We start from the raw sequence: 27,652 nt of genomic DNA, 5'->3' as shown, positions 1-27,652 counted from the left end.
GGTGGTCCAGTTCGCTGGTTCGGATCCTAGGTGCGGACCTACACACTGCTTACCAAGCCATGCTGTAACAGGTGACCTACATATAAAGAAGAGGAAGATGGGCACAGATGTTAGCTCAGGGTCAGTCTTCCTCAGCAAAAAGAGGAAGATTGGCAGTGGATGTTAGCTTAGGGCTAATCTTTCTCAAAAAATAAAAAAAAAAATATTGTATTTAATGCAAAACAGAACAAAACCAAGACCCTTAAAAGCTATGTAATTTTATCTAGGAACTATTTTGCAGCTATATCCAGACATTTTGATGTCATAGTTGCCTTATCTTCAAATAGTCTGTAACTACAGTTTCACGTCTTTTCCATATTTGTTGTTAAGGAGAATTTATTTTTATTTACTTGTTTTGTGCGTGCTTCTGTGGTCCAGAGAATATGGTTTGTGCAAGTTCTGGTTTTGGGAATTTATTGAGGTTGTGACTTAGTGTGTAATAATGATAGATAATATTTAAAAAATTTATGATTTAGAAATACTGTAAGAAGTTCTTTATATGCAGATTTTATTTAATTCTCACAATAATCCTATGATGTAGGTATGATTATTATCCTAATTATACAGAGGAAGACACTGATGTTTAGAGAGATTGAATGACTTACCCAAGATCACACAGTTGTAAGAGTCACTTGTCAAAGCCCAAGATAAGAGTCAAATTAAGGATCAGGCAAATTGGCAATGACCCAGGGTCCACGTTATAAAGGAGGATGTATTAGTTTGCTGTGGCAAAGTACCACACACTGGGAGGCTTAAACAACAGAATGGTATTGTTTCATAGTTCTGGAGGCTAGAGGTCCAACATCAAGGTGTTTTTGGTGTTGATTTTGATAAGAGATTTTCACATATTGAGGTACATGGGGTAACTATTTGAGTTCAAAACTGATTCAGCTTGAACTAGAAAGCCTGACTTATGGCCTATCAAACATACATTGTACATCTGCTTATCCATTAAAGTAAGGATACAGAATGCAGACTTCCTCTCCTACGCCCTATTGGTAACTCCCTATTGGTAATGCCTGGGTTAGTCCCTTTCCTGGCATCATGGTCATGTTGACCTGCTAATTTGCAACTGAATACCTCTTTGAAAATGTGTCCTGGCTGTGTTTAATGTATCTTCTTCGTTCTAAAAAGATATAAGAGTCTACTGAAATGCATACTTCTCTGAACACCTTCTAAGGCCTTCCCGGGTTATAATCCTCACTCTAGCTCATAATAAACTCACTCCAATTTTGATTTATAGGGTGGTGGTTATGAATTATTTGCATCAACAATTTCTTCTGAGAGAAGTGAGAAAGGGCTGTGTTCCTTGTTTCTCTCCTAGTTTCTGGTGATTTGTGGTCAATCTTTGGCATTCCTTGGCTTATCGAAGCATCACCCTGATGTCTGCCTTCATTTTCACATACCATTCTCCCTATCTGCATGTCTCCATGTGCAAGTTTGCCTTTTTTATAAGAACACCAGTGATACCTGATTAGGACCCACCTTAACGACTTCATCTTAACAAATTACATTTGCAATGATCTTATTTCCAATTAAGTCACATCTTGAGGTCCTGGGGCTTAAGCCTTCAATATATAAATTTTGGAGGATACAATTCAACACATAACAAGTGATAAATCACCATAGAAATGAATCAAAAATCAGTTTCCAGGTCATTCAGGTTTCCAAGGAGAACTTCTTAAGTCACTGCTGACCTGTAAACTGGTACCACTCTGACAGAGTAGACAGAGCTTTGACAGGGCATTCAAAAACAGATAAACCTCCTCTTCAGTATTAAATTTCTCTTCTATTTTCTTTCTTTGCGACAAGCTTAGGTAAGTCATTTGATGTGACTACAGGCAATGCCACCATCTCTGAGATTGGCTAGAGGCTTGTGCCTGATGTTAGCAGCAGCAGCTACAATTTTGAAAATAAATGAGGTAGAGTGATATTTATTAATAGCAAATCATTTATTCTATAAAAATTAAGTTACGCATTTTCAGAAGTCTTCCCAAGAAACTATCCAGTCATAATGTCATATCAAAAACTGAAGGCAATATATATCCAAAGAAATTCATATTTATGTTCCCCAAAAATCATGCACTGAAAAGTTCATAATATCACCATTCCAAATGGGAAACAACTTGAATTCTGTCAACAGAATAATGCGTCAGCAGTACGATGACTATCACAAACATAATGATGAGCAAAAGAATCCAGACACAAAAGAGTATAAACTGTATGATCCCACTCATCTAAGTATGAAATCTTGGACAAGTAGTTGTTGATGTCGGGGGCGGTTATCCTCAGGGGAGAGTGTGACTGGAAGGGACAGGACGGGGCAGCTCTGGGCTATGGGTGAGGTTCTGGTTTTTGATCTGGTTGCTGATTACGCAGCACGTTTGGTTTATGAAAAAGTATTCATCTACAACCTTATGACATGGAAATTTTTCTTTAAGTGTATTATACTTCAAAGACAAGTTAAAAATAAATGAAAAGTGAGGACATTAAATCTCTAAAAGTAAGTGAAAATAAATGAGAAAACAAAAAGTTAAAATGTGTCATTAGGGAGTTCATTTGTCATTGATGAGATTTAAAACATAAAAGTTACCTTGGAAACTGGAACCACTCAGTGATAATTTATTACAGGGATATTAACTCGGTGACACAGAGTCTGCTTAGCTTGTGTTTATTAGATTAAAAATAATGTTAAGGCAATTTTTTAAAAAAAGTAAAAATTATTTTAGAATTTGAAAATCTCTGTAGCATCCCCTAGCCAGAAAGACTGCCAAAGAGAATACGAAGCCAGAGGAGGTCTAGGAACTGAAAGAAATGTAATCAGATGTCTGTTTCTGCAAGTTTACTCTGAGACTCTAGACTGTCATCAATATTGTAATAACTTTTAAAAAGTGGTGTGTTGTTTATGCTGATTGTTTTCCAAATTTCTTGTCTGTTCCCTGACATTTATTTAGTATGAAGTCTTCCAAATCTTAAGAGGAAAAGGACAGCAGTAGCTCTTGGAGGAAGGGAAGCAGAAACCAAAGAGGTAGACTGGTTTGTTGGTGACGGCTGTGAAGAGAAGGGCTGTGGGAAACTGAGTCCCAGGGATCTGTGAGAAAAGAAGAGAGAAAAATTGGAGGAGTTGGTCCAAGCTGAGAAGGGTACTGGGCTAAGCAGTAGAAAAGACTTGCCCTGAGGGGTAGGAGAGAAAGGAGCCCACCTGAGTGGCTGGCGGCAGCCTTGAGGAATCAAGGGTGCACAGGAGGAAGAGCAGGTGACAGGAAAGGATAAGGAATTCAGGTTTGGACACAGGTTTTAAAACCCATTAGGGCATCCATGAGGTGTAAGCCAGAGATATTGGGATTATACAGGTTAAATCATGATTGAGTAGGAATGAGCAAGGCCTCGGGGGAAAGAATCAGGTTAAAGGCACCTATTAAATGAGGCAGATGAAGTCTTAGAATAAAAACAAAAATTCCAGTTTACTGACCATCTACTTTCTGGGCTTTTCTTCAGCCTGAAGTAGAAGAAGGAAATCTCATGAGATAACTGGCAAATTAGAGGATCTCAAATCCTACAGAGGAGAGAAGCATAGAACTTACTGAGGTCTCTGGAGATCCTCTCTAAAAGGACAGGAAGTTAGTCAGTACTGTCCATAGCAGAGGACACAGGTTTACTGGGCAAAGGGACCTCTGGGAGACCCATTCCTGGGCTGTGTGCAGTGAGTCCTGGGAGCTGTCACAGAACTAGGAACACTGGGGCACAGTCAGGGTCACAGGATGGGGAGGAAATGGAGCGGGGCTGGTGGTTGTCAGTGAGGAAGGACTGCATTAAAAACCTCCATTACAACATCCCCTCATCCTCTTCATGTTTGTCCTCTCCCTTTCTCTCTGTCCAACCACCTGTTCCACAGCCTTCTTTAGACCTCATTGCCTTGGTCTTCTGATTGCTTTATCTTTGGTCAGGCATTCTCATTCTTTCTCAAGGCGATGTTTCCAGATGACACCCAGCAGCACACCCACCAGGAGAAGTCCCAGAAGAAGTAAGAGTGAATTCTGGGCTGACGCCCAAGAAAAGTCCTCCAGGAAGATCCTGCCTCAGCCAGAATTGCTGAGCATTATTCCTGCAGAGAAAAGCAGCAAAGGGCCAAATACAGCAGGTTTCTTGTGGCACAGAGATGCCTCAATGACTCTCCAAGATTCCTGGTTAAGCCAATGGCAGGGAGGGGCTTGACTGGGATAGTGACTCCAGCCTTGCCCAATTCTCTCTCACTGCATGGTTGGGAAACCAAGAAATCTTGAGAGTCATGGTGAAAAATCAAATAAAGCCTCTGGGACTTAAATCAGGGAGGCACAAACCCCTGAAATACGGAATTGAAGCTGCAATCTGGAGGAATGTGTGAACATTGCTCCTTTTCCCCCAAATCATGGGAACAGGAGCCTTCCACTAAGAATTACCTTGAATCAGCTTTTACTCTTTTGGCTAAGACGCTTTAAGGGGCTTGTCCAAGCTCAGAACTAGTTGTTTTTCTGATTTCCAGCCTAGTAACATTCCCTGGCCCCAAGCTGCTTCTGCTTAACTCTGAGAGTGAGAACTGTAGTGTCCCTAGGTGGAAAGAGTTCCTGGTCCGAGGTATGTGGACAACTTAATTGACAGTTTTGCCTTTGCATTCAAGCAGAGAAGCTTCCTCTATAAACGACCATTCCATGCATAAAAGATGAAGGGATCTCCTTGGTGATGCCAGGGCAGGGGTCTGCAATGGGAAAGGGGACTACTGGGCACAGGAAAGGAATGCATCAAAATGGACAGGAGAGGCAGTATCTGAAGAGTAGGAGGAAGTGTTGGAGATGATGGAAGGCAGGGTTGCAGTCTCACTTCTGGGGAGGACTTTTTGCTGTAGGCAGCACTCCTTAAACTCCATCATTAATCACTTTCAAAACTGCATCTAGTCCTAACTCACTCTTCTCCTCTATCCCCTTCCCCCAGCTCTTGCTTGCTACTACAGCTTTGAAGTGAGAGCCCCCAATCCCAACAATTTCCTCTGCAGCTAGAATAGCTGAAATTTCCTCCTGAAATTTCTCTGAAAAAATAAACAGAAATAAATGAATGTCCTCAGTAGAAGAACCAGAGAATTCGAGTTTGCATGAAACAAGGAAAGACTGGCCCTTTCTATGAACACCACTGTGTCCCTGCCCCCTGCACATCATCCAAACTGTTTTTAAGAAATTCCTTTGTTAAGCTCATCCAACAAATTATACCAAAGACAAAATTAAAGCAATCACTTAAGTCTTAGGACTTCCTGCTCTGCTTGATTTTTGCCAGGAGAGGCAAAAAAAAGTTGCATATCGAAAGGCTCACACAGAAATTGACACCAGATTTGACTCAAAATAGTGTTGCAAATTAGAAAGAAATTCTACAAAATTTTACATGGGGTTCAATAAGGGCAAGCAGGAGGCAATAGACTTAAGGACAAAACCAGCCAGGCTGTTAACCAAACAAAAATCAATAAACAAACAAACAAACAATTCTACACAACTGAATTCAGAGTGGGGTAGGTCAGGACAGGGTCATGTTTACAGGGAAAGAGTGGAGGGTTCCTGCCATGTACATACCCACGTTGTCAGCTCTGCAGTGTTGCTGTGAACAGAGTCAGGACACCAGGTTGAGAAACACTCCTTTCATGACATTTTTGTATTAATCAGATGCAAGGTTGCCCTTCTGAGTAACAAAGATGGGGTTTCTTACCAGCTATGATTGGAGACCCCCTGAGAAGGTTGCACTGTCCTCAAATTTCACTTCCACTGGTCTGATGGACTGAAATGCCTCTGATTTCTGTGTATCTTCAAGGCTTTTGCAGTCTTCAAACATTTCTTTTAAAGTATAATAAACTGACTCCAGGAGTGAGGTCATACCTTAAAGCCATTATTAATAAACTCCTAGATATCCCAGTTTAAATGCCACTTCTATTTGAAGCCTTGCCCAATTCCTTGTGGCTGAATTCTCACTTTTTTTCTATGTGGGGCCAACAGGCTTAGTACTTAGTCATATTTCCATGAAATTTTCTGTTTACACGTGAGTCATTCTCACTACAATTAATATTTGGGGAAAGGGAAAGAAGACAAAATTAATATTTATCAAGCAATGAGATGTCCGTATGTTGTCGTCTGCTGGGTAGTCCTTGTTTATTCCAGTTGTCCTGGTGTAATTATTGACAGTGCCTCTGCTCACTCTCCCAAGTGTACAGTTTGGATGATCAAGTACATGGTTCCCCATCAAGAAGCCACGTGACAGGTGCTGTGCTGGATGAGATTTCACACTGGATCCTCTCAGTCAGCCCCAGAGGTACACAGCTCACTCCCTCATTCTGGTTTTACTCAACTGTCATCTTTTCAGTGAAGCTTTCCAGACCATTCTGTTTATAACTACATTACCTCCATGCCCCCATCTCTCTCAACCCCACCCCCGCTTTCTTTTGTCTATAGGACTCATCATCATCAGATATAAATACAGTTTAATTCATTACTTCATATATTGCTCTCTGCACAGTCTAGAATGGGAGCCCCAGAGGGCAGGGATCTTCAGGGATTTTGTTCTCTGATTTATCCTCAGTTTCTAAAATGGTGACTTCGACAGAGGAGATGCTTCTTAAATATTTGTTAAATGAATTTATGAATGTCTGTGATCAGAGGGATCTCAGGGATAAATTTTTCCTGCTTTGAAATATTGATTTCATAAATCGTTTTATTCACTCATTCATTTTATAGCTATTTACCAATTACCTACCAGGGGCTAAGCAATTTGCTGGATGCTAGAGGTATACTGGTGAATAACTGCCGGCGTGAGTCAGATGCTGACTGGTTCTGGTGTGATTTGGACTATGAAGCTTTAAAAGAATGTCCAGTAGCAAAAGCCTGAAAGGGTGCTCTTTCGAGCTGTCCACCAACATTCTCAGTTCCCCTGGGCACATGGTTAGGACTGTATGTCCCCTCTCCTGAACAGTGAGGAACAACCATGTGAGTTGCTTTGGTCAATAAAATGTGAGTATAAATAACATGAGCCCCTCACAGGCAGAAGCTTTAGGAGCCAGTGAGTGATTTGTGGGCTCTTTCCCTCTGTGATGGTGAACCGCACAGCTCCAGGGCCCTAAAGGAGGTCTGTGTGAGGTTGGGCCCACCATACTCACGGAGGACATGTTTCATGTGTTAGAAATAGACCTTTGTTATGCTAACCTACTCAGATTTGAGGGCTGCTTATTACAGAGGCCAACCTAGCCTATCCTGATTAATGCACACCTCAAATATGATTAAGAACATGAACTGATCAGAGCCTCATGGGGAAAAGTTAAATAAACAGACCTCAGGTGTAGACTAGAGATAGCTCAGGGATGATGACCACTTATTGCTCATGGAGCAGATCCAGGACTTCATTTAATTAATATCTCTGAAGCAACCATTATGCTCCAGGTTCTGTGCTAAAGATGTGAATACAGCAGAAGCAAAATAGAATACAATCCTTTATGAAGGTTACCTTCTAGTGGGAGAGACATAATAGTCGATATAAAAAAAAAAATAAAATGTGTTCTATGGAGGGAGGTTATGGGTGCTGAGGAGAAAAGCAGGGAAGAGAGGTTGAAAAGGGTCAAGGGTGGTGTTTGATCCTCACAGCCATGGAAAACAACTGAGTAGAAAGAAGAAATGGATTGAAATCACATGTGAAAAACTTCTTTGTGGACTTGATGAAAAATTTAAGGAGCATCATATACTATATGGTGAGAGAGGTACAAACTCTTTGGATAACAAATTTGTAGTATCTGTTAAGGACTAAAGTAAATATTTCCTATTACAGAGCACTTCCTCTCCTAGTAACATGTTTCACTTGGGAATTTTGAGAAGGGGCATGTTGTGGACTGCACCCCCAAAATTCCTATGTTGAAGCCCTACCTTCCAGTAGTACAGAAGGTGACTGTGTTTGGAGATAGGGCCTTTAAGGAGGTATTTAAGGTAAAATGAGGCTGTTAGGGTGGGTCCTAATCCAATTTGACTGATGTCCTTGTAAGAAGAGAAAATTAGGATACACAGAGACCAGGAATATGTTTACATGGAGGAAAGGCCATGTGAAGACACAGAGGGAGGGCCACATGAGGACACAGGAGAAGGTGGCTATCTGCAAGCTCGGGAGAGAGGCCTCAGGAGATACCAAACCTGCTCACAGCTTGATCTTGGTATTCGAGCTTCCAGAACTGTGAGATAATAAATTTCTGTTGTTTAAGCCACTTGGTGTGTGGTATTTTGTTATGGCGGCCTTAGTAAACTAACATGGGTCGGCTATAGGAAATGTTCCATGTGTCGATATGAGTAGTGGTTATATGGATTATAGTTCACAATAATTCAGTAATTTGAACATTAATGTTTTATGAGTCTTTCTGTATACATATTGAATTTCACAATAAAAATGTCTAATTCTAAAACGTGTTACTGAGGAACATCCTCAGAGATCTTGGAGAAGTAAACATAATAATAATCTGTAGAGATCCAACATTCTCCCTGTTCAAGGCTACTGCTGAGTTCTGTGTGCTTCTCAAGAGGTGATGCCCACAGCTTAGCAGGGCAAACCCACTCCTTTGGCCCTTGGGCAGCAGAAAGCCACCCTCCCTGTGTAAAGGGGACTCTAGGCAAATATCTGTTGCTCTGCCAAGGGCCTGAGGTTAGGGGAGAAACTTTCCACAGGAGTCAAACTTTGAAAAAGCAACAGAACAAAATGAAAGTACCTCCCCCCACCATCAGGCACATGGTGACATCATCTTAGGATTTGCCTTCTTGGAAATAACAGTGGTAGATGCCGTTTTCGTGGGCTGTGACATTGTGGATGATCAGCACCGCGCTCCCCTTGCTGATCTCTTCCTTCACAAAGGTTGTCCTTCCTCAGTTCTCCTCCATTTGTTCCTCTGTCCTCTCTCGCCTGCCCTTATACACGAGCACTGCTTGTGGGGAGAAGCGAGACTGGAGTCACGGCACCTCCATGTCCTCAGCACTTTTCTCAGGTGACAGGTGGCAGCGTAACATGCTTTTTCCTCCCACCATGGACAGGATTGGATCAACTGGCCCCACAACAGTAAACTAGTCTGTTCAACAAAAGGGTAGAATTAGACCGCGGCACCAGCCATCAAATATCCAAGGCAAGAAAAGAAGTGCATATTCCAGGGCACAGACAGATTCTGTCTCTATTTCTAATATTTTCTTTCAGACACATTCTTTCTAAGACCACAGGGGCTTCCTGAGCTGAGGATTCTGGCCCCAAGTGGCTGTGGCTGGTCATCAGCAGTAGATATCTAATAGGAGTATCTATTGAGGCTGCTAATGTTTCCTGAACAAACATTGAGAAGCAGACACTGAGCGCCCCCTACTGACCCTGTGCTTCCAGAGGTTTTCTTTCCTTCCCCAATCCAGCACAGTGCCTGGAGTGGAGGATAAACGTGAGCTGTGCAGTATGGTAGCCACTAGCTAGTATCGATGGAAATGTGCTGTAAATGAAATTACACACAATTTTGAAAATTTAGAATAAAAACATTAAATATCTTTGTTAATATTTTACCTTAATTAATATTTAAACAATAATATTTTGCTTATTTGGTGTTAAACAGAATATATTATTAAAACTTATTTCATGTGTTTCTTTTTTACTCTTTTAAATGTAGCTGCCAAAAAAATTATAGTTGTGTATGCAGCTGCCCTATGTGGCTCTCATCATATTTCCATGGGACCACTCTGGTATAAATTCAGTGAGCATGTGCAGAAGGAAAGGATGAGTGAACACAACTGCAGCACTTCTTCAGACTGCAAGGTTTTCAGACTGAAATGTCGATTTTCCTTTCTGAGAAGCTGATAGGAGCTAGTGGCATGAACCCTACCTGAGACCAGTGCAAACAAGCTGAGGACGTGGAAGAAGAGAAGGGAGCCCGGCAGGGATAAATGCAGGGAAGCAGCTGGCTCCATAAGCACCAAAGAGGAGTCACCCAGGAGAGGCAGGGACCAGAGACTTAGGGGCACAAACACGGAGGAATCATCCATGGAGACTTGACACCACAGTTCCGATCTAGGTCTAACATTCCTGTAACCTGTGCCGGTATCATCAGAACCCCAACTTCTGTCTTGGGCAGCACCTCTCCTCTCCCAGTTCAGGTATTTCCTGATAGATTGATTCATTAAACACTCCATAGAATAAGCCAACAATACAAGGACCAGGGAGGCAGTTTTCCAGCCTCTTTGGCTCACTTCTTCGGCCAGAGTTGAGTTTCTTCAGTTGTCACTTCATATTCTTCCATGTTCTCCCTGCTTCCACTTCCTCCTCCCTAGGAATCAGGCTGGGAGACCAGAAGTAGAACCAGTCATGGAGAACTTCCTCACTAGGAAGCTTCCCTTCTCCCAGACACCCGACCTGTCCCCTCATCAGGTTCCCTTCCTCCACTTACAGTCCCCACCACCGGCACCCCGGAGCTGTAGCACTTTCTTCCCTTTCCTACCTTCTAGAATTAACTTCTGAGGTTTCTTTTCTTCTCTGATTCTCAAAAGATGATTTTCTGCTTATCCCTTTTCTTTCTAACCTGCTCATGGGCACAGTCACAATCAGAGAACAAAGTGCCCAGAAAGCAAAGAAAAAAAATTTCTTAGTCTCCAATTAGTCTCAGTGTGCAGGGTTGCGAGACCTGGGACCCCATCCACTTTTCAATCACAAAGTCCAAATATTTCCAATGAATGGTTTAGAGCTCAGAATTGGTCAGCTTTGGATCAGCCAGGCAATGATATCCCTGAGCCTACTTTCTCACCAGCTACTAGGTGGTATACACAAGAATTAAAATCCCAGAACTGCAAATAGCCTTCTGAGATGATCTGGCCTTTTCATTTCCTTTTTTCAGTTTTCAGAATGAAGACACTTTTCATTTTTTTTTTGTTTTACAAAACCTTGAGATTCCCCACGGATTGTGGCATTGCTTCTAGCCAGGAGGAAAGGTCTCTGTGTAGGGGTGTGTATAGAGTAAAGGATGGTTTTGGGGGTTGGGGAGGTGATGAGGTAAAAGTAAGCAACTCTCTTTCCAAAGCCAGAGGAATATTATTCAAGTTCAGCTTGTGGGGGGCAGTGGAGAGATAAGGGGGAACACAGGGAGGGGTTGAAAATGAAGTATGACAGCAGATGCAGTAGTAGAATGTAGATCTTGTCATTCATTCAAAAACTATTGATGGAGAGATGCTGAGGATACTGAGAGAAAAACCCCTTTCTCTCAGAGAGGTGGCATTCTAGTGGGGCAGGAAGATGGCAGCAAACAAATACTTTCTAGTTGGGCTTCATCCTCTGCTAGTAGAAGGACTGGTTGAGTCCAACACCTCCTTCACCCGCACAATGCTCCCCTCCCATGCCCCACAGACCCCAATCAGGCCATTGTTCAGATTTCTTCTAGAATAATCTTCCTGAGACACATTTATTCACATTTCTTTCAAGAGCCTAAATACTGCCCCTGGAGGCCTCCAATTCACTTCTCATTCCACTAAAAACTATGCAATTAACATGCTAGCAATGGCTCCACGGTTTCCTCCCAGGACTGGGTTGCTCTCGGGAAGGGATAGAAGAGAGGGCTGTGAATGTATAAGAGCCTGGCCTGCCTACATCCTCTATCTAAAGAAAATAAGACCTGGGGGTTCCGGGGAAGTTTGAGCCAGAAGCATCCAGTGAAGCCAGGCCTCAGCCCCTGTGGAAGCTGACCTGAGCCAGAGGGGAACACATGTGTTTTGAGCATGAGGAGGACCCATTGCCCACAAGGTAGCTCAGCAGGAAACCATGTCCAACCAGGGTGTGCCACTTCAGATCATGACAACCTGACCCAATCATTCTCTGTCGTAAGGGGAATAAAACTAGAGGGTGTGTCCCCTCCCTTGAGTCACCACCACATTCCTTGCAAGTGAGGCCAAGACATCTTGGAGGCCAGAAAAAATATTCTTGCTCTGTCCTCTTGAAATTTCAAATTGTTGACTCATGGAACCAATGAGCATAAGAAAATGGACGTGTTAAGTTGCTAATATTTAAGGCCACAGCAATAGTAAACAGTATATTTACCTTGTCACAAGAGAACAAATTTCACAGAACACACAGCAGGAATAAAATTGGGGCCTGAAGGCACTGGAACCAAGGATGGGAAAGCTGCTCAACTCTCTCCATCTCGAACCCTTCTCTCTGCATGTCTGCTTCTGTCTAATCTCTCTGTAGATCACCTTCCTTTTACTTCCCTAGACCACACTGTGGATGGAAAATGCCTTTCCACAGCTCCCACGCATACCTGCTACTAACTAGGTACAATTGGTTTCATATCACTGAATCATTCCGTCAAAATGTGCAAAGTTTTCCCTCTGGTGTAGTCTGGGTCAGATGTCCATCCCAGGTGCAGTCTATGTCAGGGGGCAGTTGGGCCACGTTATATGGACATGTATTGGAAGACAGGAATTCACCACTGCTAAACGGATGAGGGTGGATGGAAGGTAGACAGGTCTTAACAGACGTTCACTATATATTCAGAGGCCAAGACTTATAAACAAATGCTGTTGATGCCCAAACCCATAGTCCCTTGGTCCACTGGAATTTCCTGGGTGCCTGCCTTTCTTCTTCTCCACTGGAGAGCTTTATCCAACACTAATGATGCTTGCTAATTTTCATATCCATAACCCAATCTGCAAGTGCATGGGAGTTAACACCCTCATGGACAACCTTCAACCAATGTGGATTGAGAGTTGTGGTGCATGGCCCAGGCTCCCCACACCTGCTAGGATGGTTCTGAGGTATAGTCCACAATTTCACATAGTTTCTCAGAGTGTCCTGAGTGGGACTGAGTCCAGTTTCCCACATGATAATGAAAATAAACATACCCTGAATGCCATTTTTCACTTAGTTGGCTTTTTCCCTTTTAATTACTCCCGAATGTGGGTTTCAAGGGCTCATTTCCCAAATAGACTACCTGGACCCAAGTCGTTGACTCAGAATCAGTTTTTTGGGAACATAAACTAGGAGATAAGAAATTTCACCACACATTGTATTAGACAGTGTGAATTATCTTTTTTGGAGAAGTGCACTCTGGCGTATATACCTGAGTCTAGCAAGTGAATAAAGGGCTACAGACAAATTTCCCAGAAATTCACAGGAATCTTCAATCATGGAGGTCCTTGTTCTATACAGGGACCTCCCAGGATGGAGGCCTCTTCCTATTTCAGAGCGAGTGAGGCTGTAACTATGATAAGTGTAGTAAGCTAAATAGTCCACACCATCATCTCTGCAACCTGTGACTATGATACATTACATGGCGAAAGGAACCTTACAGATAGAATTAAGATATTGGGCTTTAAAGTAGGGAGATTATCCTGGATTCTTAGTAAAATTATCCTGGATTATCTAGGTTGACTCAATATAATCACATAAATTCTTAAAAGTGGAGGAAGGCAGAGGAGACAAGGAGATTCAACAGAAGAAGAAGAGAGATCTAAAGATTGAGACGGACTCAATCTGCCCTTGTTGCTTTGAAGATGGAGGAAGAAAGACATAAATCAAGGAAGGTGGCAGCCTCTAGAAGATGGGAATAGCCCTCAGCTGACAGCCAGGATGGAGTGGCAACCTCAGTCCTACAACTGCAAGAAACAAAATTCTGCCAACAATTTGAATGAGCAAGTAAATGGATTCTTCCGGAAGACCCCCAGAAAGGAACAAAGTCTGCAGACACCTTGATTTTAGCCCAGTGAGACCCATCTTGGTCTTTTGACATACAGAAATGTCAGATAATTAATTTATGTTGCTTTAGGTTCTGAAATTTGTGATAATTTATTATGACAGCAATAGAAAATTAATACAATAAGGATTTTGTGAAAAAGTTGCAGTGAGGTCAATTGTGACACTGTAGTCAATAAACTGTGGGGGATTAAAATCTAGAAAAGGCTCAGTTGAAGACTGAAGATTATTAATAAATTCATTGAACAAATGCAACTTGGCAACCACATGCTGGGTAGAGTGGATACAGAAGTGAACAATAATAGTGATGATAATGAAGAGCAGTCCTTCCCCAGCATCCAGCAGTTGAAAGGAACATATGTTAACATCAATGAATGATCAAGAGTGGAAATATCCCTTTCCTGGAGATGGAGTCTACAGTGTGATAAAACTGTCACTAAAGTTCATCTAGCTTCCTTCCTCCCAAATTCTTATTCCACAGATGATTTTTAGGTGCTAAGTTAGGCTTCCTAGAGATCTTCAAAGTAGGAGGATTGGTTTTGACTCCATTATCAAGCATCACATTGAGAGAGTGCATACACATATGCCCATTATTAGTTAAGAGTTTGGCCTCTAGTCCCTTCACATCCTGTATGATGCAGTCCCTTTGAATTCATTCTCTGGACCAAGTCACCCTGAAGACTCAATCCAATGAAGTGACGGACCTATGGCTCCGACAGTCGACTTTGGAGGAACCAAGTGGAGTGTGGCCTCCATAGTCATCTATACTGATCCTTACCCTGGGGTGACCTGAGAAAGGAAACTCAGTGCAGCCCACAGTCCCTTCTCCACAAGGGCAATGGGTCCTGAAAGGAAAACAGGCAAGGGAGTGGGACAGGTGCCAAAACTTTCCTGGCAACACAACTTTCTGTTTGAATTATATACGATACCCAACTTGGCCCTGTCTCACTTTCAACATTCTTGAAATGATACAACTTCACAGAGTTGTTGTAAGGATTAAATAAGTGAAATTCACTTAAAGCATTTGTCACAGCACCCAGGACACTTTAAGCATCTATAAATGTTAGTTATTGTTGTTCAAATCTCAGCTGTTCTTCACTTGCTGAGTCATCTTTGGAAAGTTAATTCACTTTTCTGCAGCCCCATGTTCTTATCTATAGAAAGGAGACAATAAAGTGGTAACAAACTCAAGTCACATGGAATACTGGAATTAATATTACTGAAGTGATTCCCAGAGTGTATTCATTTAAGTATTTTATTGTTCTGATATGTTGCTATTAAGGAGGAAGCCCTCAGCTCCAGGTTGAGCAGGGGGAAGCAAGGATGTTACCTCAGCCTGAGGGTCCCCACTCCCATCAACAGAACCCAGAGTCACTAGGGTGTCCAGGGAAAGGTCAGACACTAGGTTAGTAAGAAGGGAACTCTGCACTCAAGCCAGTGCTGGGCAAATGGTCAAGGCAATGGGATCCAATGTTGAAATACCAAAAATAGGGTACAAAGGCCCAGAGAAAGAGGTGTGTGGGAAGGTGTAGATATGAGATCCATCCATGGCATTGTAGAATGAGACCTCACCATTTTCATAGTCCAGGAAAACCCCAACTCTTTGAAGAGGGTTGACAATTGTCAGGTTGGTCCGGGGGTCAGTGAGGGCCCCATAGTCTTTCCCATCAGACAGTCTAATAGTCCAGAATCCATTCTTTGGTGCTATAAAAACATAAAGTTTCCTCTCCACATTCCCCCTACACACCCCAACAAACCACTGTTTCCTGTCCCCCACCTCTACCTCCCAGAAATGTCTCCCTGATGTGAAGCTTCTGCATCCAAGCACGTGGCTAAAGTACTCAAATCTCTTATGGTAGTATGGCAGAAACTGTGGTTTGTCTGCCCACTGCAGGCTCCTCCGGTCCTCAGAAATACGAAGATAATAGTTTGCTGTGTCCAGATCCAGAATCACATTCGCTGCAGAAAGTTTGGGGATAGACCATGGGGTCAGCCAGTGTTCCTAGACCTCAGAGCCTCAGCTTTCAAGACCTAGGTCTGGCTGGAGAGGTGTCCCCAGCCTGCCCTGAATGTGACCCTCTCAGCAACACCAAAAGAAAGGCCCAGAGATCTTGTAGAGAAGAGAGCTGAGGGTCAGAGACTGCCTAAATTGACATCTCCAGCTGTCTCCTTCCTTCTATCCTTTTCCTATTTTCCTCCCCAAAATGACTTTGCCCACTGTGCTTTAAAGTCACATAGATTTACGTTTCAGTCCTTGCTTTACCACTCATGAGCTGAATAACTTTTCCTTTGCTACAGTCTTTTTTGCACAGACACGAGCTATATAATATGTTTCAGCCTCAATTTCTGTAAAATGAGGATAAAAATACTAACCTCTAGGGTAGAAATGGACATCACATGTTTTATATGTAGCCCACAGAGAGGCATGGAGGATGTGCCTAATGTTATAATAGCTCCATGCCTTTTCTGTGCTAGAGGCCATGTTGGGGACTTTCTGTGCCCCCAGATCCACTCTCATCCTTCCTCTATGCTCTTCTGGGCCCCAGGAATCTATCCTGATGGACAACATCATGGGGTTCCCTTGTCTCGGTTGCCTGTTGGGTTTGGCCAGTGGGAGGTACTAGCTGAAGATTGGAAAGAGAAAGAAAAGAGAGGCATAGTATTTATTTCCCCCATTTCCTCCCTGCCAGTGTCAGATGATGATTCTCTAACAAGGGCATGACTCCTCTCAGGCAGCCCTGTCCTTGAGCTACAGCCTCCTCTGGGCTCCAGTAACTGCTCCTTCTCCCAATTCCTTCAAGTCTAGGGGTGGTGACAACTCCTCACTATTGGGAGCCCTGGGGCCCTTCACATTCCCTAGTTTGTTTCCTTTAACTCCAGTCCCAACTTTCTAAAGAGTTACTTTTCTAAACCTTCTTCAACCACCTCTTTTGAACATGTCATCTATTTCTTGTTGGTTTTTGAACTATACATGTTCATTACCTCATTTAGTTTTTACCTCAACCCTCATGTAATAGGAATTAGGATAATCATTTATAACAGAGGAAACTAAAGTTCAGAAACTTAAGTAATTTGAGAACACAGCAGCAGGAGGTGGCATAAGAAGCTTGGGAAAACCAAATATCTTTGTGCATTGCCTTCTCTACTTGGTCGTTCCACATCCTCAATCTCCCTACAGGATTAGTTCACTCTGCCCCTCCTTCCCTCAGCTCTACCCTTTTTGCCTCTTCCTTCCCATGAAGATCTGTGGACCCAGGACAGCAACTCTCCCTGGTTCTCTGGGCTCAAAGCAGGAAGGCCTGGAGATGAGCACATCTTTGAGACCAGGACTTCAAGAGACCTACCCAGAACTCTCCCAGTCATGGGGACTTTTCTTCCCAGAATCTCAAGAGTTGGAGAAGAAAAAGGGAATATGGTCCCTCAGGCTGTTGTCCTAGGGAACATACAGTGATTCACTTACCAGGTTGGAAGAGGGCCATCTTCCATTCTGAAAGGCAAGAGAGACAGATAAGGAAAGGGCATTATTTCTGGTTTTGCCCCACCCATTCTCCTTACTAAGCCTTTTCTTCCTCCCTTTCTTCAGTTTCTTCCAATGTGCAACTTCCTTCATCTACAGCTCTGCTGGATCAGCCATACAACCTCTCAAAATGGTGGACTCTCTTCCATCTATCATGCTGGGGCTTCAGGTGACATGGCCAGGCTTTGTTAGGGTGTGGATGTGTGCGTCATCAGGGTGAGGCATGGCTGAAAATGTCAAGATGCTTCCAGATGCTATATCTGGAAGGTCCTCTCTGAGGCTCCAGAAAAGCAAGGTTGGTATTCCCCACAAAAAAGTGAGCCTCTGGTCTAGATCTGATTATTTATACTGGGAATATCACTGGGTCACACAGCACAGAAAAGGCTTAAATGCTTAGTACACATGTGCCAGGAAACTCAGAAAACATCGAGGTCACTCACCAGCATAGGCCTGAGGATCCTCTCCACCTGCAATGAAAGAAAGGTAGAGATGGTACCTGAAATATGTCATTTCTGAGTCATGTCCTTTTTCTTCCTTTAAACTCATCTAGTCTTTCTGTTTGACCCTCACTGCCAATCTCCCTACCTTCCTCCTCTACCTGTTCAATTCTCTCGTCTCCTCTTCTGAATATCAAGTCTGAGAACACCAATTGCATGCTGATGATACCACAGGCATCATGTAAGTGCTTTCCCAACTGAGAGCCGGCAGATCTATTTTGTATGTATCTACACTCCCATACCTGGTCATAGGTGTCACGTGTGTATACATGTATGTGTATATGTACTAGAATCCATCTGTCTTGAGCTGTATTATTTCCTTCCTACTTATGAAAAGAATTGGGCAACTTAATGAGGAAATCTCAGATACTATTTTTTAAAAGCAGTTGTAATAAAAATGTGACAGTGCAGCCACTGTGGCCTCTCCTCTTTTTAAGAGACATTTTTCTCTCTCCTTCTTCTCTGATTTTCTCATTCTTTTACATCTTACATTTTTTCTCTTCTTCTCAACAGCCTACAGATTATGTAAGGCAAGTAGAGGTTCCCAGCATAGGGAAGGCACTCATCTAGAGAGTTCCATCCTCCACCTTCTCCTTTCCTTTCAAGTGCACCCTTGGAGGGCTGAAGAGCCTGTGGTCTTGTCTTGGAGATAGACTGAAGGCCCTTTTCTCCTTTAAAAAAACAGGACTCCATGCATGCCCCTAGTCAGCCACCCTTATTTACTTCCCTTGGTAAAGGGATCCAGGATATTCTCAGCCCTGGGCAGAGTTAGGGGTGAGGAAAAGGGCTGGGAAATATCCCAGCAGAGTCTTCGATGTGAATTCAGAGAAAATGTCAGAGCCACTCACGAGCCATGTGCTTGATCTTTCTCCACTCTGCAATGGAAGAAACGTGAAAAGTCATTAGGAGGATTAAAGGAGCCATAGGGAGATATATATTGGTCTCTGGGGGAATCATAACTTACTTAGTTCATGCTGGAGCTCCTCTGGAAAATAGGCAAGAGAAAAAATTACTGATGTTGGGATTAAATGGGGTGTACCTCTGGAAAACAAACCTTACAAATGACCCAGGACAAGGGTGGTTGCCAGGGTTGGGAAAGTGTGAGGTTGTCAGGGGCACCCTCCCCTAAGCCTGTGCCTTGAGCTCCCTCCCTGGTCTGATACCTCTTGCCCTTCCTTCCAGTTCCTTTTCCAATTGCTCTCTCTCTTTCTCCTTCTTCTGTCGCCACAGAAAGTAACCCATCCCTGCATGAATCAGCAGCAAGATGGACAGGGTCCCCGAGAAGGCTGCGATCCAGGGCATGGTCCTCCAGAAGGGGTCTGCAATGGAATGGAGCTTTAGCCTCTCATCCCCAGAGCAGGAATCACAGAGTTGATCTCATGACATTAAATGATCCTTTTCTTCCTAAAGTGTCAGGGAACTTTGGGTAAGACTTCAGAAAATACTTGGTATAATGTAATACTATTACTTATCTTGAAATGTCTGCTTCTTACATCTGAATCTATGAGTTGCTTGAGTATCAGAATCGTATGTTTTTTCTAATTTAATTTTTCAATAGGCTACATTTACATGGCTCAAATATAAACAAAAATATAAAAAGTCTCCCATCCACTCCATCTACTGTCCCCTCATTTATTAGCCTCTCATTAGTCAGCTTAATATGGTGGTTAAGAATATGCACTTTGGGGGCCTGCTCTGTGGCTGAGTGGTTAAGTTTGCATGCTTGGCTTCAGCATCCCAGGCTTTCTCTCGTTCAGATCCTGAGTGCAGACCTAGCACTGCTCATCAAGCCATGGTGAAGCAGGGTCCCACATATCAGAACTAGAAGGACCTACAACTGGAATATACACAACTATGTACTTGGGGGCTTTGGGGGAAAAACAAAAAAAAAGGACTGGCAACAGATGATACCTCAGTACTTATCTTTAAAAAAGAAAAAAAGAATATGAACTTTGGAGCTGGAGGGCCTCCATTCAAATTCTGGCTCCTCCCACTTGACAGGCAGTGTGATCCTGGACTAATTCTTAACTGCTCTGTTCCTGGTGTCCTAATCTGTACCATGGAAGTAATAGTAACTCACTCATAAGGTTAAAGGAATCAATTAATGTTTTTAAGAGTTTGACGCATAGTGAGTGCTATGCAAGTGATACTGGCCCTGATATCAGTTCCTCTATAGTAAACGCATATGTGGGGTTAAAACCAAAGCACTCTTTCCCTGCTTACTTCCTGGCTCCAGAATCCACTATCCACCATGGAGACAAACAGCCAAGGTCACCCACCTACAAATTCCCTTATCATCTTCCTCCTGTAAGGAGCCTCCCAAGGCAGATGCAGGCTGGTGGGAAAGCTCCTAGCAGCAAGACCACTGCCCACCCACCCCCTACAAGCAGCCACATTCCTCATCAACGTTTAAAACCCCTGGTCTCCTCGCTTTCGGGGAGACAAGATGAAACAAAACAAATTTGAGGGCTCACTCTTGTCTCCCAGCTGATATCATCTGAAATAAAACCCCTTTCCTTCTCATAAGCCTGGTGTTCTAGTTTTTATTTGGCCTCTCTTGTGTGGTGGGTAGGGAACCTATGTTTTTAGGCACTAACACAAGTATGTATCATATTCTAAAAATGTGAAAATAGTCTTTTTTTTCTTGTTTACACCAAAGAGAGCATTCTATACAAACTGCTCTGGATCTGGCTTTTTCTGTTCATCTTGGGGATCCTGCCATATTAGTACAGAGAGATTGTCTGTGTTTTCTTTCCCAGGTGTGCAATATTCCATTGCATGAACGTTCCCCACTGATGGACATTTGCATAATTTCTACCTTTTTGTTATATAATAACTACTACAAGAAACAAACTTTTACATGTGTCATTTCATCAAATGCAAGTCTATCTGTCAGATAAATTCCCAGAAGTGGGACTTTGGATCAATAAATAAGTACTTTGGAGAAATAGTGCTATATCGCTCTCAAAAGCAGTTGTGCCAATTTATACCAAAAACATGCCAAATTATACCAGCAAATGTCTAAGAGTGACTGTCTCCCCACAATCTTGCAATCAGAATGTGTGATCTGCCACCTCAGTTTTGTTTTGTTGCCAATCTCACAAGTGGAAAATGTTTTAATACATATTCCTCTATTGAGTGAGATGGGATATCATCTCGTGTTATTTCCTTTTCTGTGAACTTTGCTCATTTTTCTACTGGGTTGTTGTATACTTTAAAGAGATTAGTTCTTTCTCTAAGATGTGAGTTGTACTCACTTTTTCTCCGTTTTGGAGTTTGTCTTTGCTTAAGGGTCTGATCTTTACCATTTTTCCCCAATTCCCATTGCCTATTTCAGTTTCTGGCACATGGGAAATAGCAAACATTTGTGACATAGACAGCTTTATAGGGAAAAGAAACATCTTGGCGTAAGAAGGAGGCACTGGATCCCTGCTCTGTGCCTTATACTCACTGCAAAGACCCAAGTCAGCAACGGAGAATCACACATCCTCTTTCACTAGCCATGGATCACACATCCTCTTTCAGTAGCCATGGCTCAGCACACTATACCTGAGGCTAAGCAGGGAACTGACTCGTAATGATTTTGTACCTGAATGTCACACCACCTACCTTCCTGATCACATCCAAGCCAGAGCAAAGCCCAACTCCCATAAACCATCCTCCAACTCCCCTAACAGAAGCCCAAATTCTATACCAAGTCTTCTCTAACAACCTCTTACTGAGACACCCCATGGTTCCCACAAGGTGTGCATTCTCCTTCCCTGTAACAATTGACAAACACAACTTGGTCAACTCTAGGTGATTTCTGGGGGCCTTTGGTGGGAGAACATTGGCAGCACAGATGCTGTCCCACAGGTCAGCCTCCCAGGGCCCACAGCAGCGTGCAACTAGAAGGGCCACAGAAGCTATCTGGAACACAACTGAACCCAGACAGCTGTATGCCATCACAGAGGAGACATTTTCTTATCCTTCTTATCCCTGACCTTCTACTCCCCTGCTTAGACCCTGGTGGCCAGCATGAGAGAGTTCTTTACTTGACATTATATGTACAGGAGGGATTCTTCCTGGAGGGAAACCTGTGTCTTTCCCAAGGGCCTCAGAGAAACAAAGAAGGAAGGCAGTGGAGGCAGATACTAGTGACCAGTCAGGATGATCTGAGGTAGATTTGGAGCGTGAACTCTGCCGCTCTGCCCAGGTCCCACAGAGGAACCAGTTCAGAGCAAAACTTAGAGGCTCACCTGCAACCTTCAGCTCCACCGTGGCTTTTTCCAGGAAGTTCTCATCTTGGAAATAACACTGGTAGTTTCCATTGTCAGAGGCTCTGGCATCATAAATTCGGAGAGTAGCCTTCCCTTCAGGGATGCCATCACTTAAAATCAAAGTTCTCCCCCGATATTCTGCCATCTGTACGTTTTTTACTTCCTGCCCATTTACAAACATGTATACTACTTGCCCAAGGCTGGATCTCACCCACATCAGCCTCATCATCTCCGCGCTCATCTTTGGGGACAGATGACAGGGCAGATCAGCATCTTCACCAACTAGGGCCAAGATGGGCCGAGGTGGTCCAATCACAGTAAACTGAGCTGGTCAGTAAAAGGAGAAGCTCCATCAGAGGGAGTTGGGGCCATGAGAGTAAGGGAGGGGTCTCAGGCAGGGAGGGTGAGGTATGAAAAACCTAGAGAAGGACATGGAAGTACAACAGGTCTTAATGGCACATTCACCTTCAGTTTGGTATGGGACTTCCAGGTATGAGAAGTTGTCAGAGGTTCTGACTGGCCACTAATAGGTAATTATCGACCTCAGACACATAAAAGAAGAATGTTCCCTACCTGAGCAAGGGGTAAGCAGCTGGACCAAGACGAGGCAGCCATGGAGGTTGAGCAGAGGGATGTCTAGGAAACCTCCCATTTTCATCTGTTCTCCAGAGAGACACCAGAAATTGTCACGCAGAAATTATAACCTGGAAGAAGACGGTGAAGTCCACATGAAACCTCCACCTCCCCAAGGTCAACTCAGGGTGAAACACACAGTCACTAATGTGGTAACTCATGATCCTCCTCTGCCAAAATGTCTGCTTTGAGAGTCTCCTAACCTTTGGGTTCTGACATGGACAATCACCCAGAAAAATATGTAACGTTAATTATATATACATTTAACATATAAATATAATGTATGTGGTGTTAAACGTGCAAACATTAACCCTAACCTATCAGGAAATCCCTGGCTCTGCTGTTCAAATATGCTCAGAATCCTTCCACTTTCCCACACTTCCCCTTCTACAGTCAGGTCCAAGCCTCCACCATCACACTCTGATTAATGCAGGGCCCTCCTCTCTGGGCCCCCTGATTCCACCTGTATCCCCTACAGTCTATGCTCAACACAACAGCCAGATTGTTCCCTGGGTCACATCACGTCACTCCTTTGCTCAGTACCTTCCAGTGGCTCCCGTTTCACTCAACGTATATGCTTTAGTCTTCACAGTGGCCAACATGGCTCTCCAGGACCTGCACCTCTCACTTCATATCCCCTACTCTCCTCGTCTGTTCCAGACACACTGCCCTTCTTGCTGGTCCTTGAACAGGCCAGGACAGAGGACCTCAGCCCTGACTCTTCCCTCTGCCTGGAACCATCTTCCCCCCCCCCCCCCCCAATATCCACAAGATTCACTCCATCACCTCCTTCAAGTCTTTCTTCTGAATTCAGTTCTTGCATCAAAACTTCTCTGACCACAGGATTATGGAAACTGCTCCTATCCCCCTGAGCCTGCTCTTATTCCCCTGTTGAATTTTCACCATCTAATATATCACGTGTTTACTGTCTGTCTCTACGTGCTTGAATCAAAGCTCCACAAAGCAAGGATATTGTTCTGTTTTGTGTCCTAATGTGTAATGAACCCATGGAACAGTTTGTGGTTCACATGGAAGCCTCAGTAAATATTTGTTGAATAACTGAATGGATGAGGGGTAACATATTAACCTGTCAAAACTCACTAGCATTTTAAATTGGGTTAATGATCAGATTAATTGGTTGTCATCCCACAGAAAGGAAGGTAGAAAGTTGTAAAGACAAGGGTCTGTCTCCGTAGTGACCTGCTCTTTTTGTCTTGTCTTAGAGAGAGAGTTGGTCCTCCTATGCTCCCACAAGGACTTGCCTATATTAATGTAGGACTTGCCTGTATTAATGTACTGCCTATATTAACTTGCCTATATTATTCCTGTTTTTCAATAAAGTGCTTTCAATGAGCAAGCATGTCCTGGATCTGCATGTAAGAGTGTTGAAACTCAAAGCGCCTCAGTGCACTCTTTTCACAATTGTTCTTTGGGTGATAAACATCCCTGGGAAGGAAATTATTCATTTCCTGTCTTCCCTTTCCCACAGTCTTCACCAATGTTTCTTGGAAGACAGCCTCTGGGCTCACAAGTAATGGATAATTACCCTGGTCTTAGTCTTTGCACTGCTAGAGAAGTGAGTTTTGAGGCAGAGACCTGAGAGCTGGCACTTGTAAAGAAGGGGCAAAGGAGTCAAGCTAGGAGCACACAGTAGCCCAACAAAGCTCATGCCTCTACGAAGTACTGAGGTTCTATCAGCTCAGAGGCAGGGCCCTTGCAACTTGCCACTCCCTGCCCAGTGCTCCCAACTGTCTTGGCTCAGAAAAGTACCTTCACCAACTTTTAAGCATGGTTTGTGGCATCACTGTGAACCACGGTGATAAGAGAAGTGGGAAACTCTCGCCAGATGGCAAGGCTTGATTCTAATTGGTATTCTGTGTTGGAGTCTGTCCTAAACACTCCAGAGTTGGTGGCATCCCTAGATAGTGGAGATCCTGAGAACAGGCCTAGGTGGATTACTCAGAGACAGAACTGAGATCTCTGAACATAGGCCCCTCCCTTCTCCCTTGCTCCTCTCCCACCATGTATCCTCTCCTTCCCTGAAGATGTAGGTGAAATGGGTGCTGACAAATGGCTTGAAGTAGTGTCCATCTGGGGAGCAACACTGTGGACTCCTCTAAGTCCCAACCCGTGGCCATTACCAAGTTCATATCACACCCCTGTCAGACTCTGATTAAGAGCCAGGCAGACTCCCTGGTGGAGGTTTGGAGTCAGTCAGAGGCTGAACTTGCCACTTTTTGTTTTTTCAGCTGAGGAAGATTCATACTGAGCTAACATCTGTTGCCAATCTTTGAACTTCTTTTTGCTTGAGGAAGATTAGCCCTGAGTTAGCATCTGTGCCAATCTTCCTCTATTTTGTATGTTGGTTGCTGCCACAGCATGGCTGACAAATGGTGTAGATTCATGCCTGGGACACTAACCCTAGAACCTGGGCTGCTAAAGCAGAACATGCTGAACTTAACCACTAAGCCAAAGTGACTGTCCAGAAACCACCACTTCTTAATCACAAGGCTATTGGATGGGAGAGCTAGGAATAAGACAAGGTCTCACCCATCTTTTCATCCATTTATTCAACAAATATTTACTGAAGACACACTATGTGCCAGGCCCACTAAGTGTTAAGTGTAGGAACAAAAATGGGGTGGAAACTAGGTAATGGCTGTATAATTCACAAGCTGTGTGATCTGTCATGTGACAAAAACTATTTGAACTCCAGTCACTCATGAAACAATGTGATATATAAACTTTAGAACGTGCAGAACAGGACCAGCAGTTCCACTTCCAGATATCTGGGCCAGCAAAGTACTTGCATGGGTACAGAGAGAAACATGTATAAGGATGACAGAGCAGCATTATTTTTAAAATGAAAAAAGCGATCAACAACCTAACTGGCCACCCATAGGAGACTGGTTAGTTAAATAATGGCTCATCCTATGAAGGAATTCAATGTGGCAGTTAAGACTAGTTCATAGTCACTAACACAGATAATCAAGACATATTAAGTGAATGAAAAGGACATTGTAGAACACTACTAACGATTCTACTAAAAAACAAAAACAAAGCTACAAATTTGTATATCCATGTTTATGTAGTTTCCTTAAAAAAGGTCTAAAAGGACACATGCTACACTGAGAACTGGGGGGCTGAGTAAAAGATACTTCTGTCCCTTGCACACTATAGTTTGAAAATTATTTGAATGTTTTAAATTTGAAAAGTTTTCATGTTTAACTTAACAATCAAAAATTGTTACAAGTAATTATAGTGCCTGCAGTGTATTAGTTATTTAGAAAATATCAACTCCCCAAACACAAACCAGCATGAGGCCCGTAGTCATAGTACGTGCAAGTCCGAGCACTGCTGGGGGACGGGAGCAGAAGTCTGTGCAGCTGGCACTCCTTCAGACCCTTACCTGAAACCTGGACACAACCTCAGACAAAATATTGTCTTTCAGTCCATCCTCTCCTCTTCAACTGTTTTCTATGCTGCTAGAGAGATGAGAGTACTATTGTTATTATTACTATTATTATTATTATGATTGGTAACAATTGCCCTGCTGTACTCAGAGTGGGGAAAAGGTTTCCACTTATTCTTAGAGTATTTATTGTTTTTTGTTCTTAATTAGAAACAATTTTAAAATAGAGAAAAATATAAAAGAATAAAATTTAAGTAATCTGTAATGGTAACCCCATACTTTGATTCATGGGAACGTAAATGTTTCTGGAAGTATTTTGGCCATATGTATATACCAAATGCCTTAAAAATGTTTTATCCTTTGACTGAGAAATTCTACTTTTAGAAATTACTCTTAAAGAAAAATAATCATATGTTAACACAAAGATTTATGTTTAAGGTTGTTCATCATAGTAAAATCTACAATAGCAAAATATAGATACAATTTCAATATTCAGATTGGATCCAGTTTTGTTACAATCACAAATAAATTAAAATTTATTATTAAAAGCATAATTCCTAATGACTGTATGGAAATCCCTTTATGATTGGACAATGTATTGTTTATTCAACCTCGATCTTTTGTACATGTAAAGATATGTTATATATGGAGGTTGGATCAAATTTTTCTATATTACAAATAATTCCGTAATGAATATCTTTACCTATAAATCTTTAAGGCACATCTCTTTTAGAAAGTCTTAGAATACATTTCCAGAGATGACCAGGAGAGAATATAAGAGATCTGTGCTACATTCAGACCACAGTAAGTTCCTTAGAACACGCAGTTGGCAAGTTTCTTCATTCAAGTTGTCTCCCTCCCACCAAATTTCCCAGTGCAGGTCTTCACCCTTTGCACTGCCTCTTGACCCCACCCTCATCCCCTCACCTCACACACAAGCACCAAAGCCCTTTCTTGGGGTGAGGACTTTCCTGTACCCACTCTCAGCATTTTAGCCTCTCTCCTTCCATGGCCTGTGACCCTGGATTTTACCAATTTCCCTCACTTACCCCTTGGCACTCCCATCTGAAAATCGCAGCCCATGGAATGAAGAGAATCAATAGTTTTCCTTTAATGTTAACAGTCTGCTCTAGAAGAAAGGGAAAAGGAGGAGAGGCTGCGCACTGTGAGAAGCAGTAATAGAGTCCCTTTCTGTAGGAATTAGTTCTTTGATTGGCTCAGATGGGTGTTTCTTATCAGTTGCTGGCCAGACATCAGTGGAGAAGGTTAGAATGAAAACTGAAACTGGACTGGACTGGGCAAAATGAAGACAAATTTTAACCATAATTCCACACTGCTTGTGTCTCTGTGTTTACCAGTTGAATCGTTGATTTGCATCTTTGTGTATAATCAGGCTTTCATACTGATTATACACACCTGTTTTATGTCTTTTATATCACAATAGATTTATCAGCAGAACTAAGCAGAAAAATTATAAAATTTTACTCTGTGAAGAGAGGAAGATGTGCATTAATTAAAATGATTCTGTGGCTCTTTGCTAACATCTGTGTAGGTG

At 42.8% G+C, this 27,652-nt stretch overlaps 1 protein-coding gene across 19 annotated transcripts in view; it reads right to left on the bottom strand.

Moving 5' to 3' along the window:
• The window catches only part of LOC103562016 (butyrophilin subfamily 3 member A3-like), a 74,142-nt gene extending 46,790 nt beyond the window's left edge, over positions 1 to 27,352 (bottom strand). For 2 of the 19 annotated variants that reach the window (XR_011529927.1, XR_011529928.1), the window contains exons 1-9: positions 27,147 to 27,317; positions 26,095 to 26,170; positions 22,626 to 22,756; positions 22,032 to 22,379; positions 18,957 to 19,112; positions 18,758 to 18,778; positions 18,642 to 18,668; positions 17,737 to 17,763; positions 17,240 to 17,266 (exon numbers count right to left, since the gene is read on the bottom strand). Coding sequence is in view for 17 of the 19 variants with exons in the window: in XM_070585216.1 (XP_070441317.1) it covers positions 15,209 to 15,738; positions 17,240 to 17,266; positions 17,737 to 17,763; positions 18,642 to 18,668; positions 18,758 to 18,778; positions 18,957 to 19,112; positions 22,032 to 22,379; positions 22,626 to 22,710 (1,221 nt within the window). In the remaining 2 variants the exon portion in view is untranslated. Of the gene's footprint in view, positions 1 to 1,972; positions 4,145 to 6,184; positions 9,143 to 13,847; positions 15,739 to 17,239; positions 17,267 to 17,736; positions 17,764 to 18,641; positions 18,669 to 18,757; positions 18,779 to 18,956; positions 19,113 to 22,031; positions 22,380 to 22,625; positions 22,757 to 26,094; positions 26,171 to 27,146 lie in introns of those variants that run through there. The other 17 variants (XM_070585226.1, XM_070585227.1, XM_070585229.1 and 14 more) reach the window with 17 other exon arrangements.
• Between the last annotated feature and the right edge of the window lie 300 nt (positions 27,353 to 27,652).

The sequence above is a fragment of the Equus przewalskii genome, chromosome 19 (assembly GCF_037783145.1).
Source record: "Equus przewalskii isolate Varuska chromosome 19, EquPr2, whole genome shotgun sequence".
NCBI lineage: Eukaryota > Metazoa > Chordata > Mammalia > Perissodactyla > Equidae > Equus > Equus przewalskii.
Note: the sequence above shows the minus strand (reverse complement) of the source record. Positions and strands in the feature narration are given on the sequence as shown.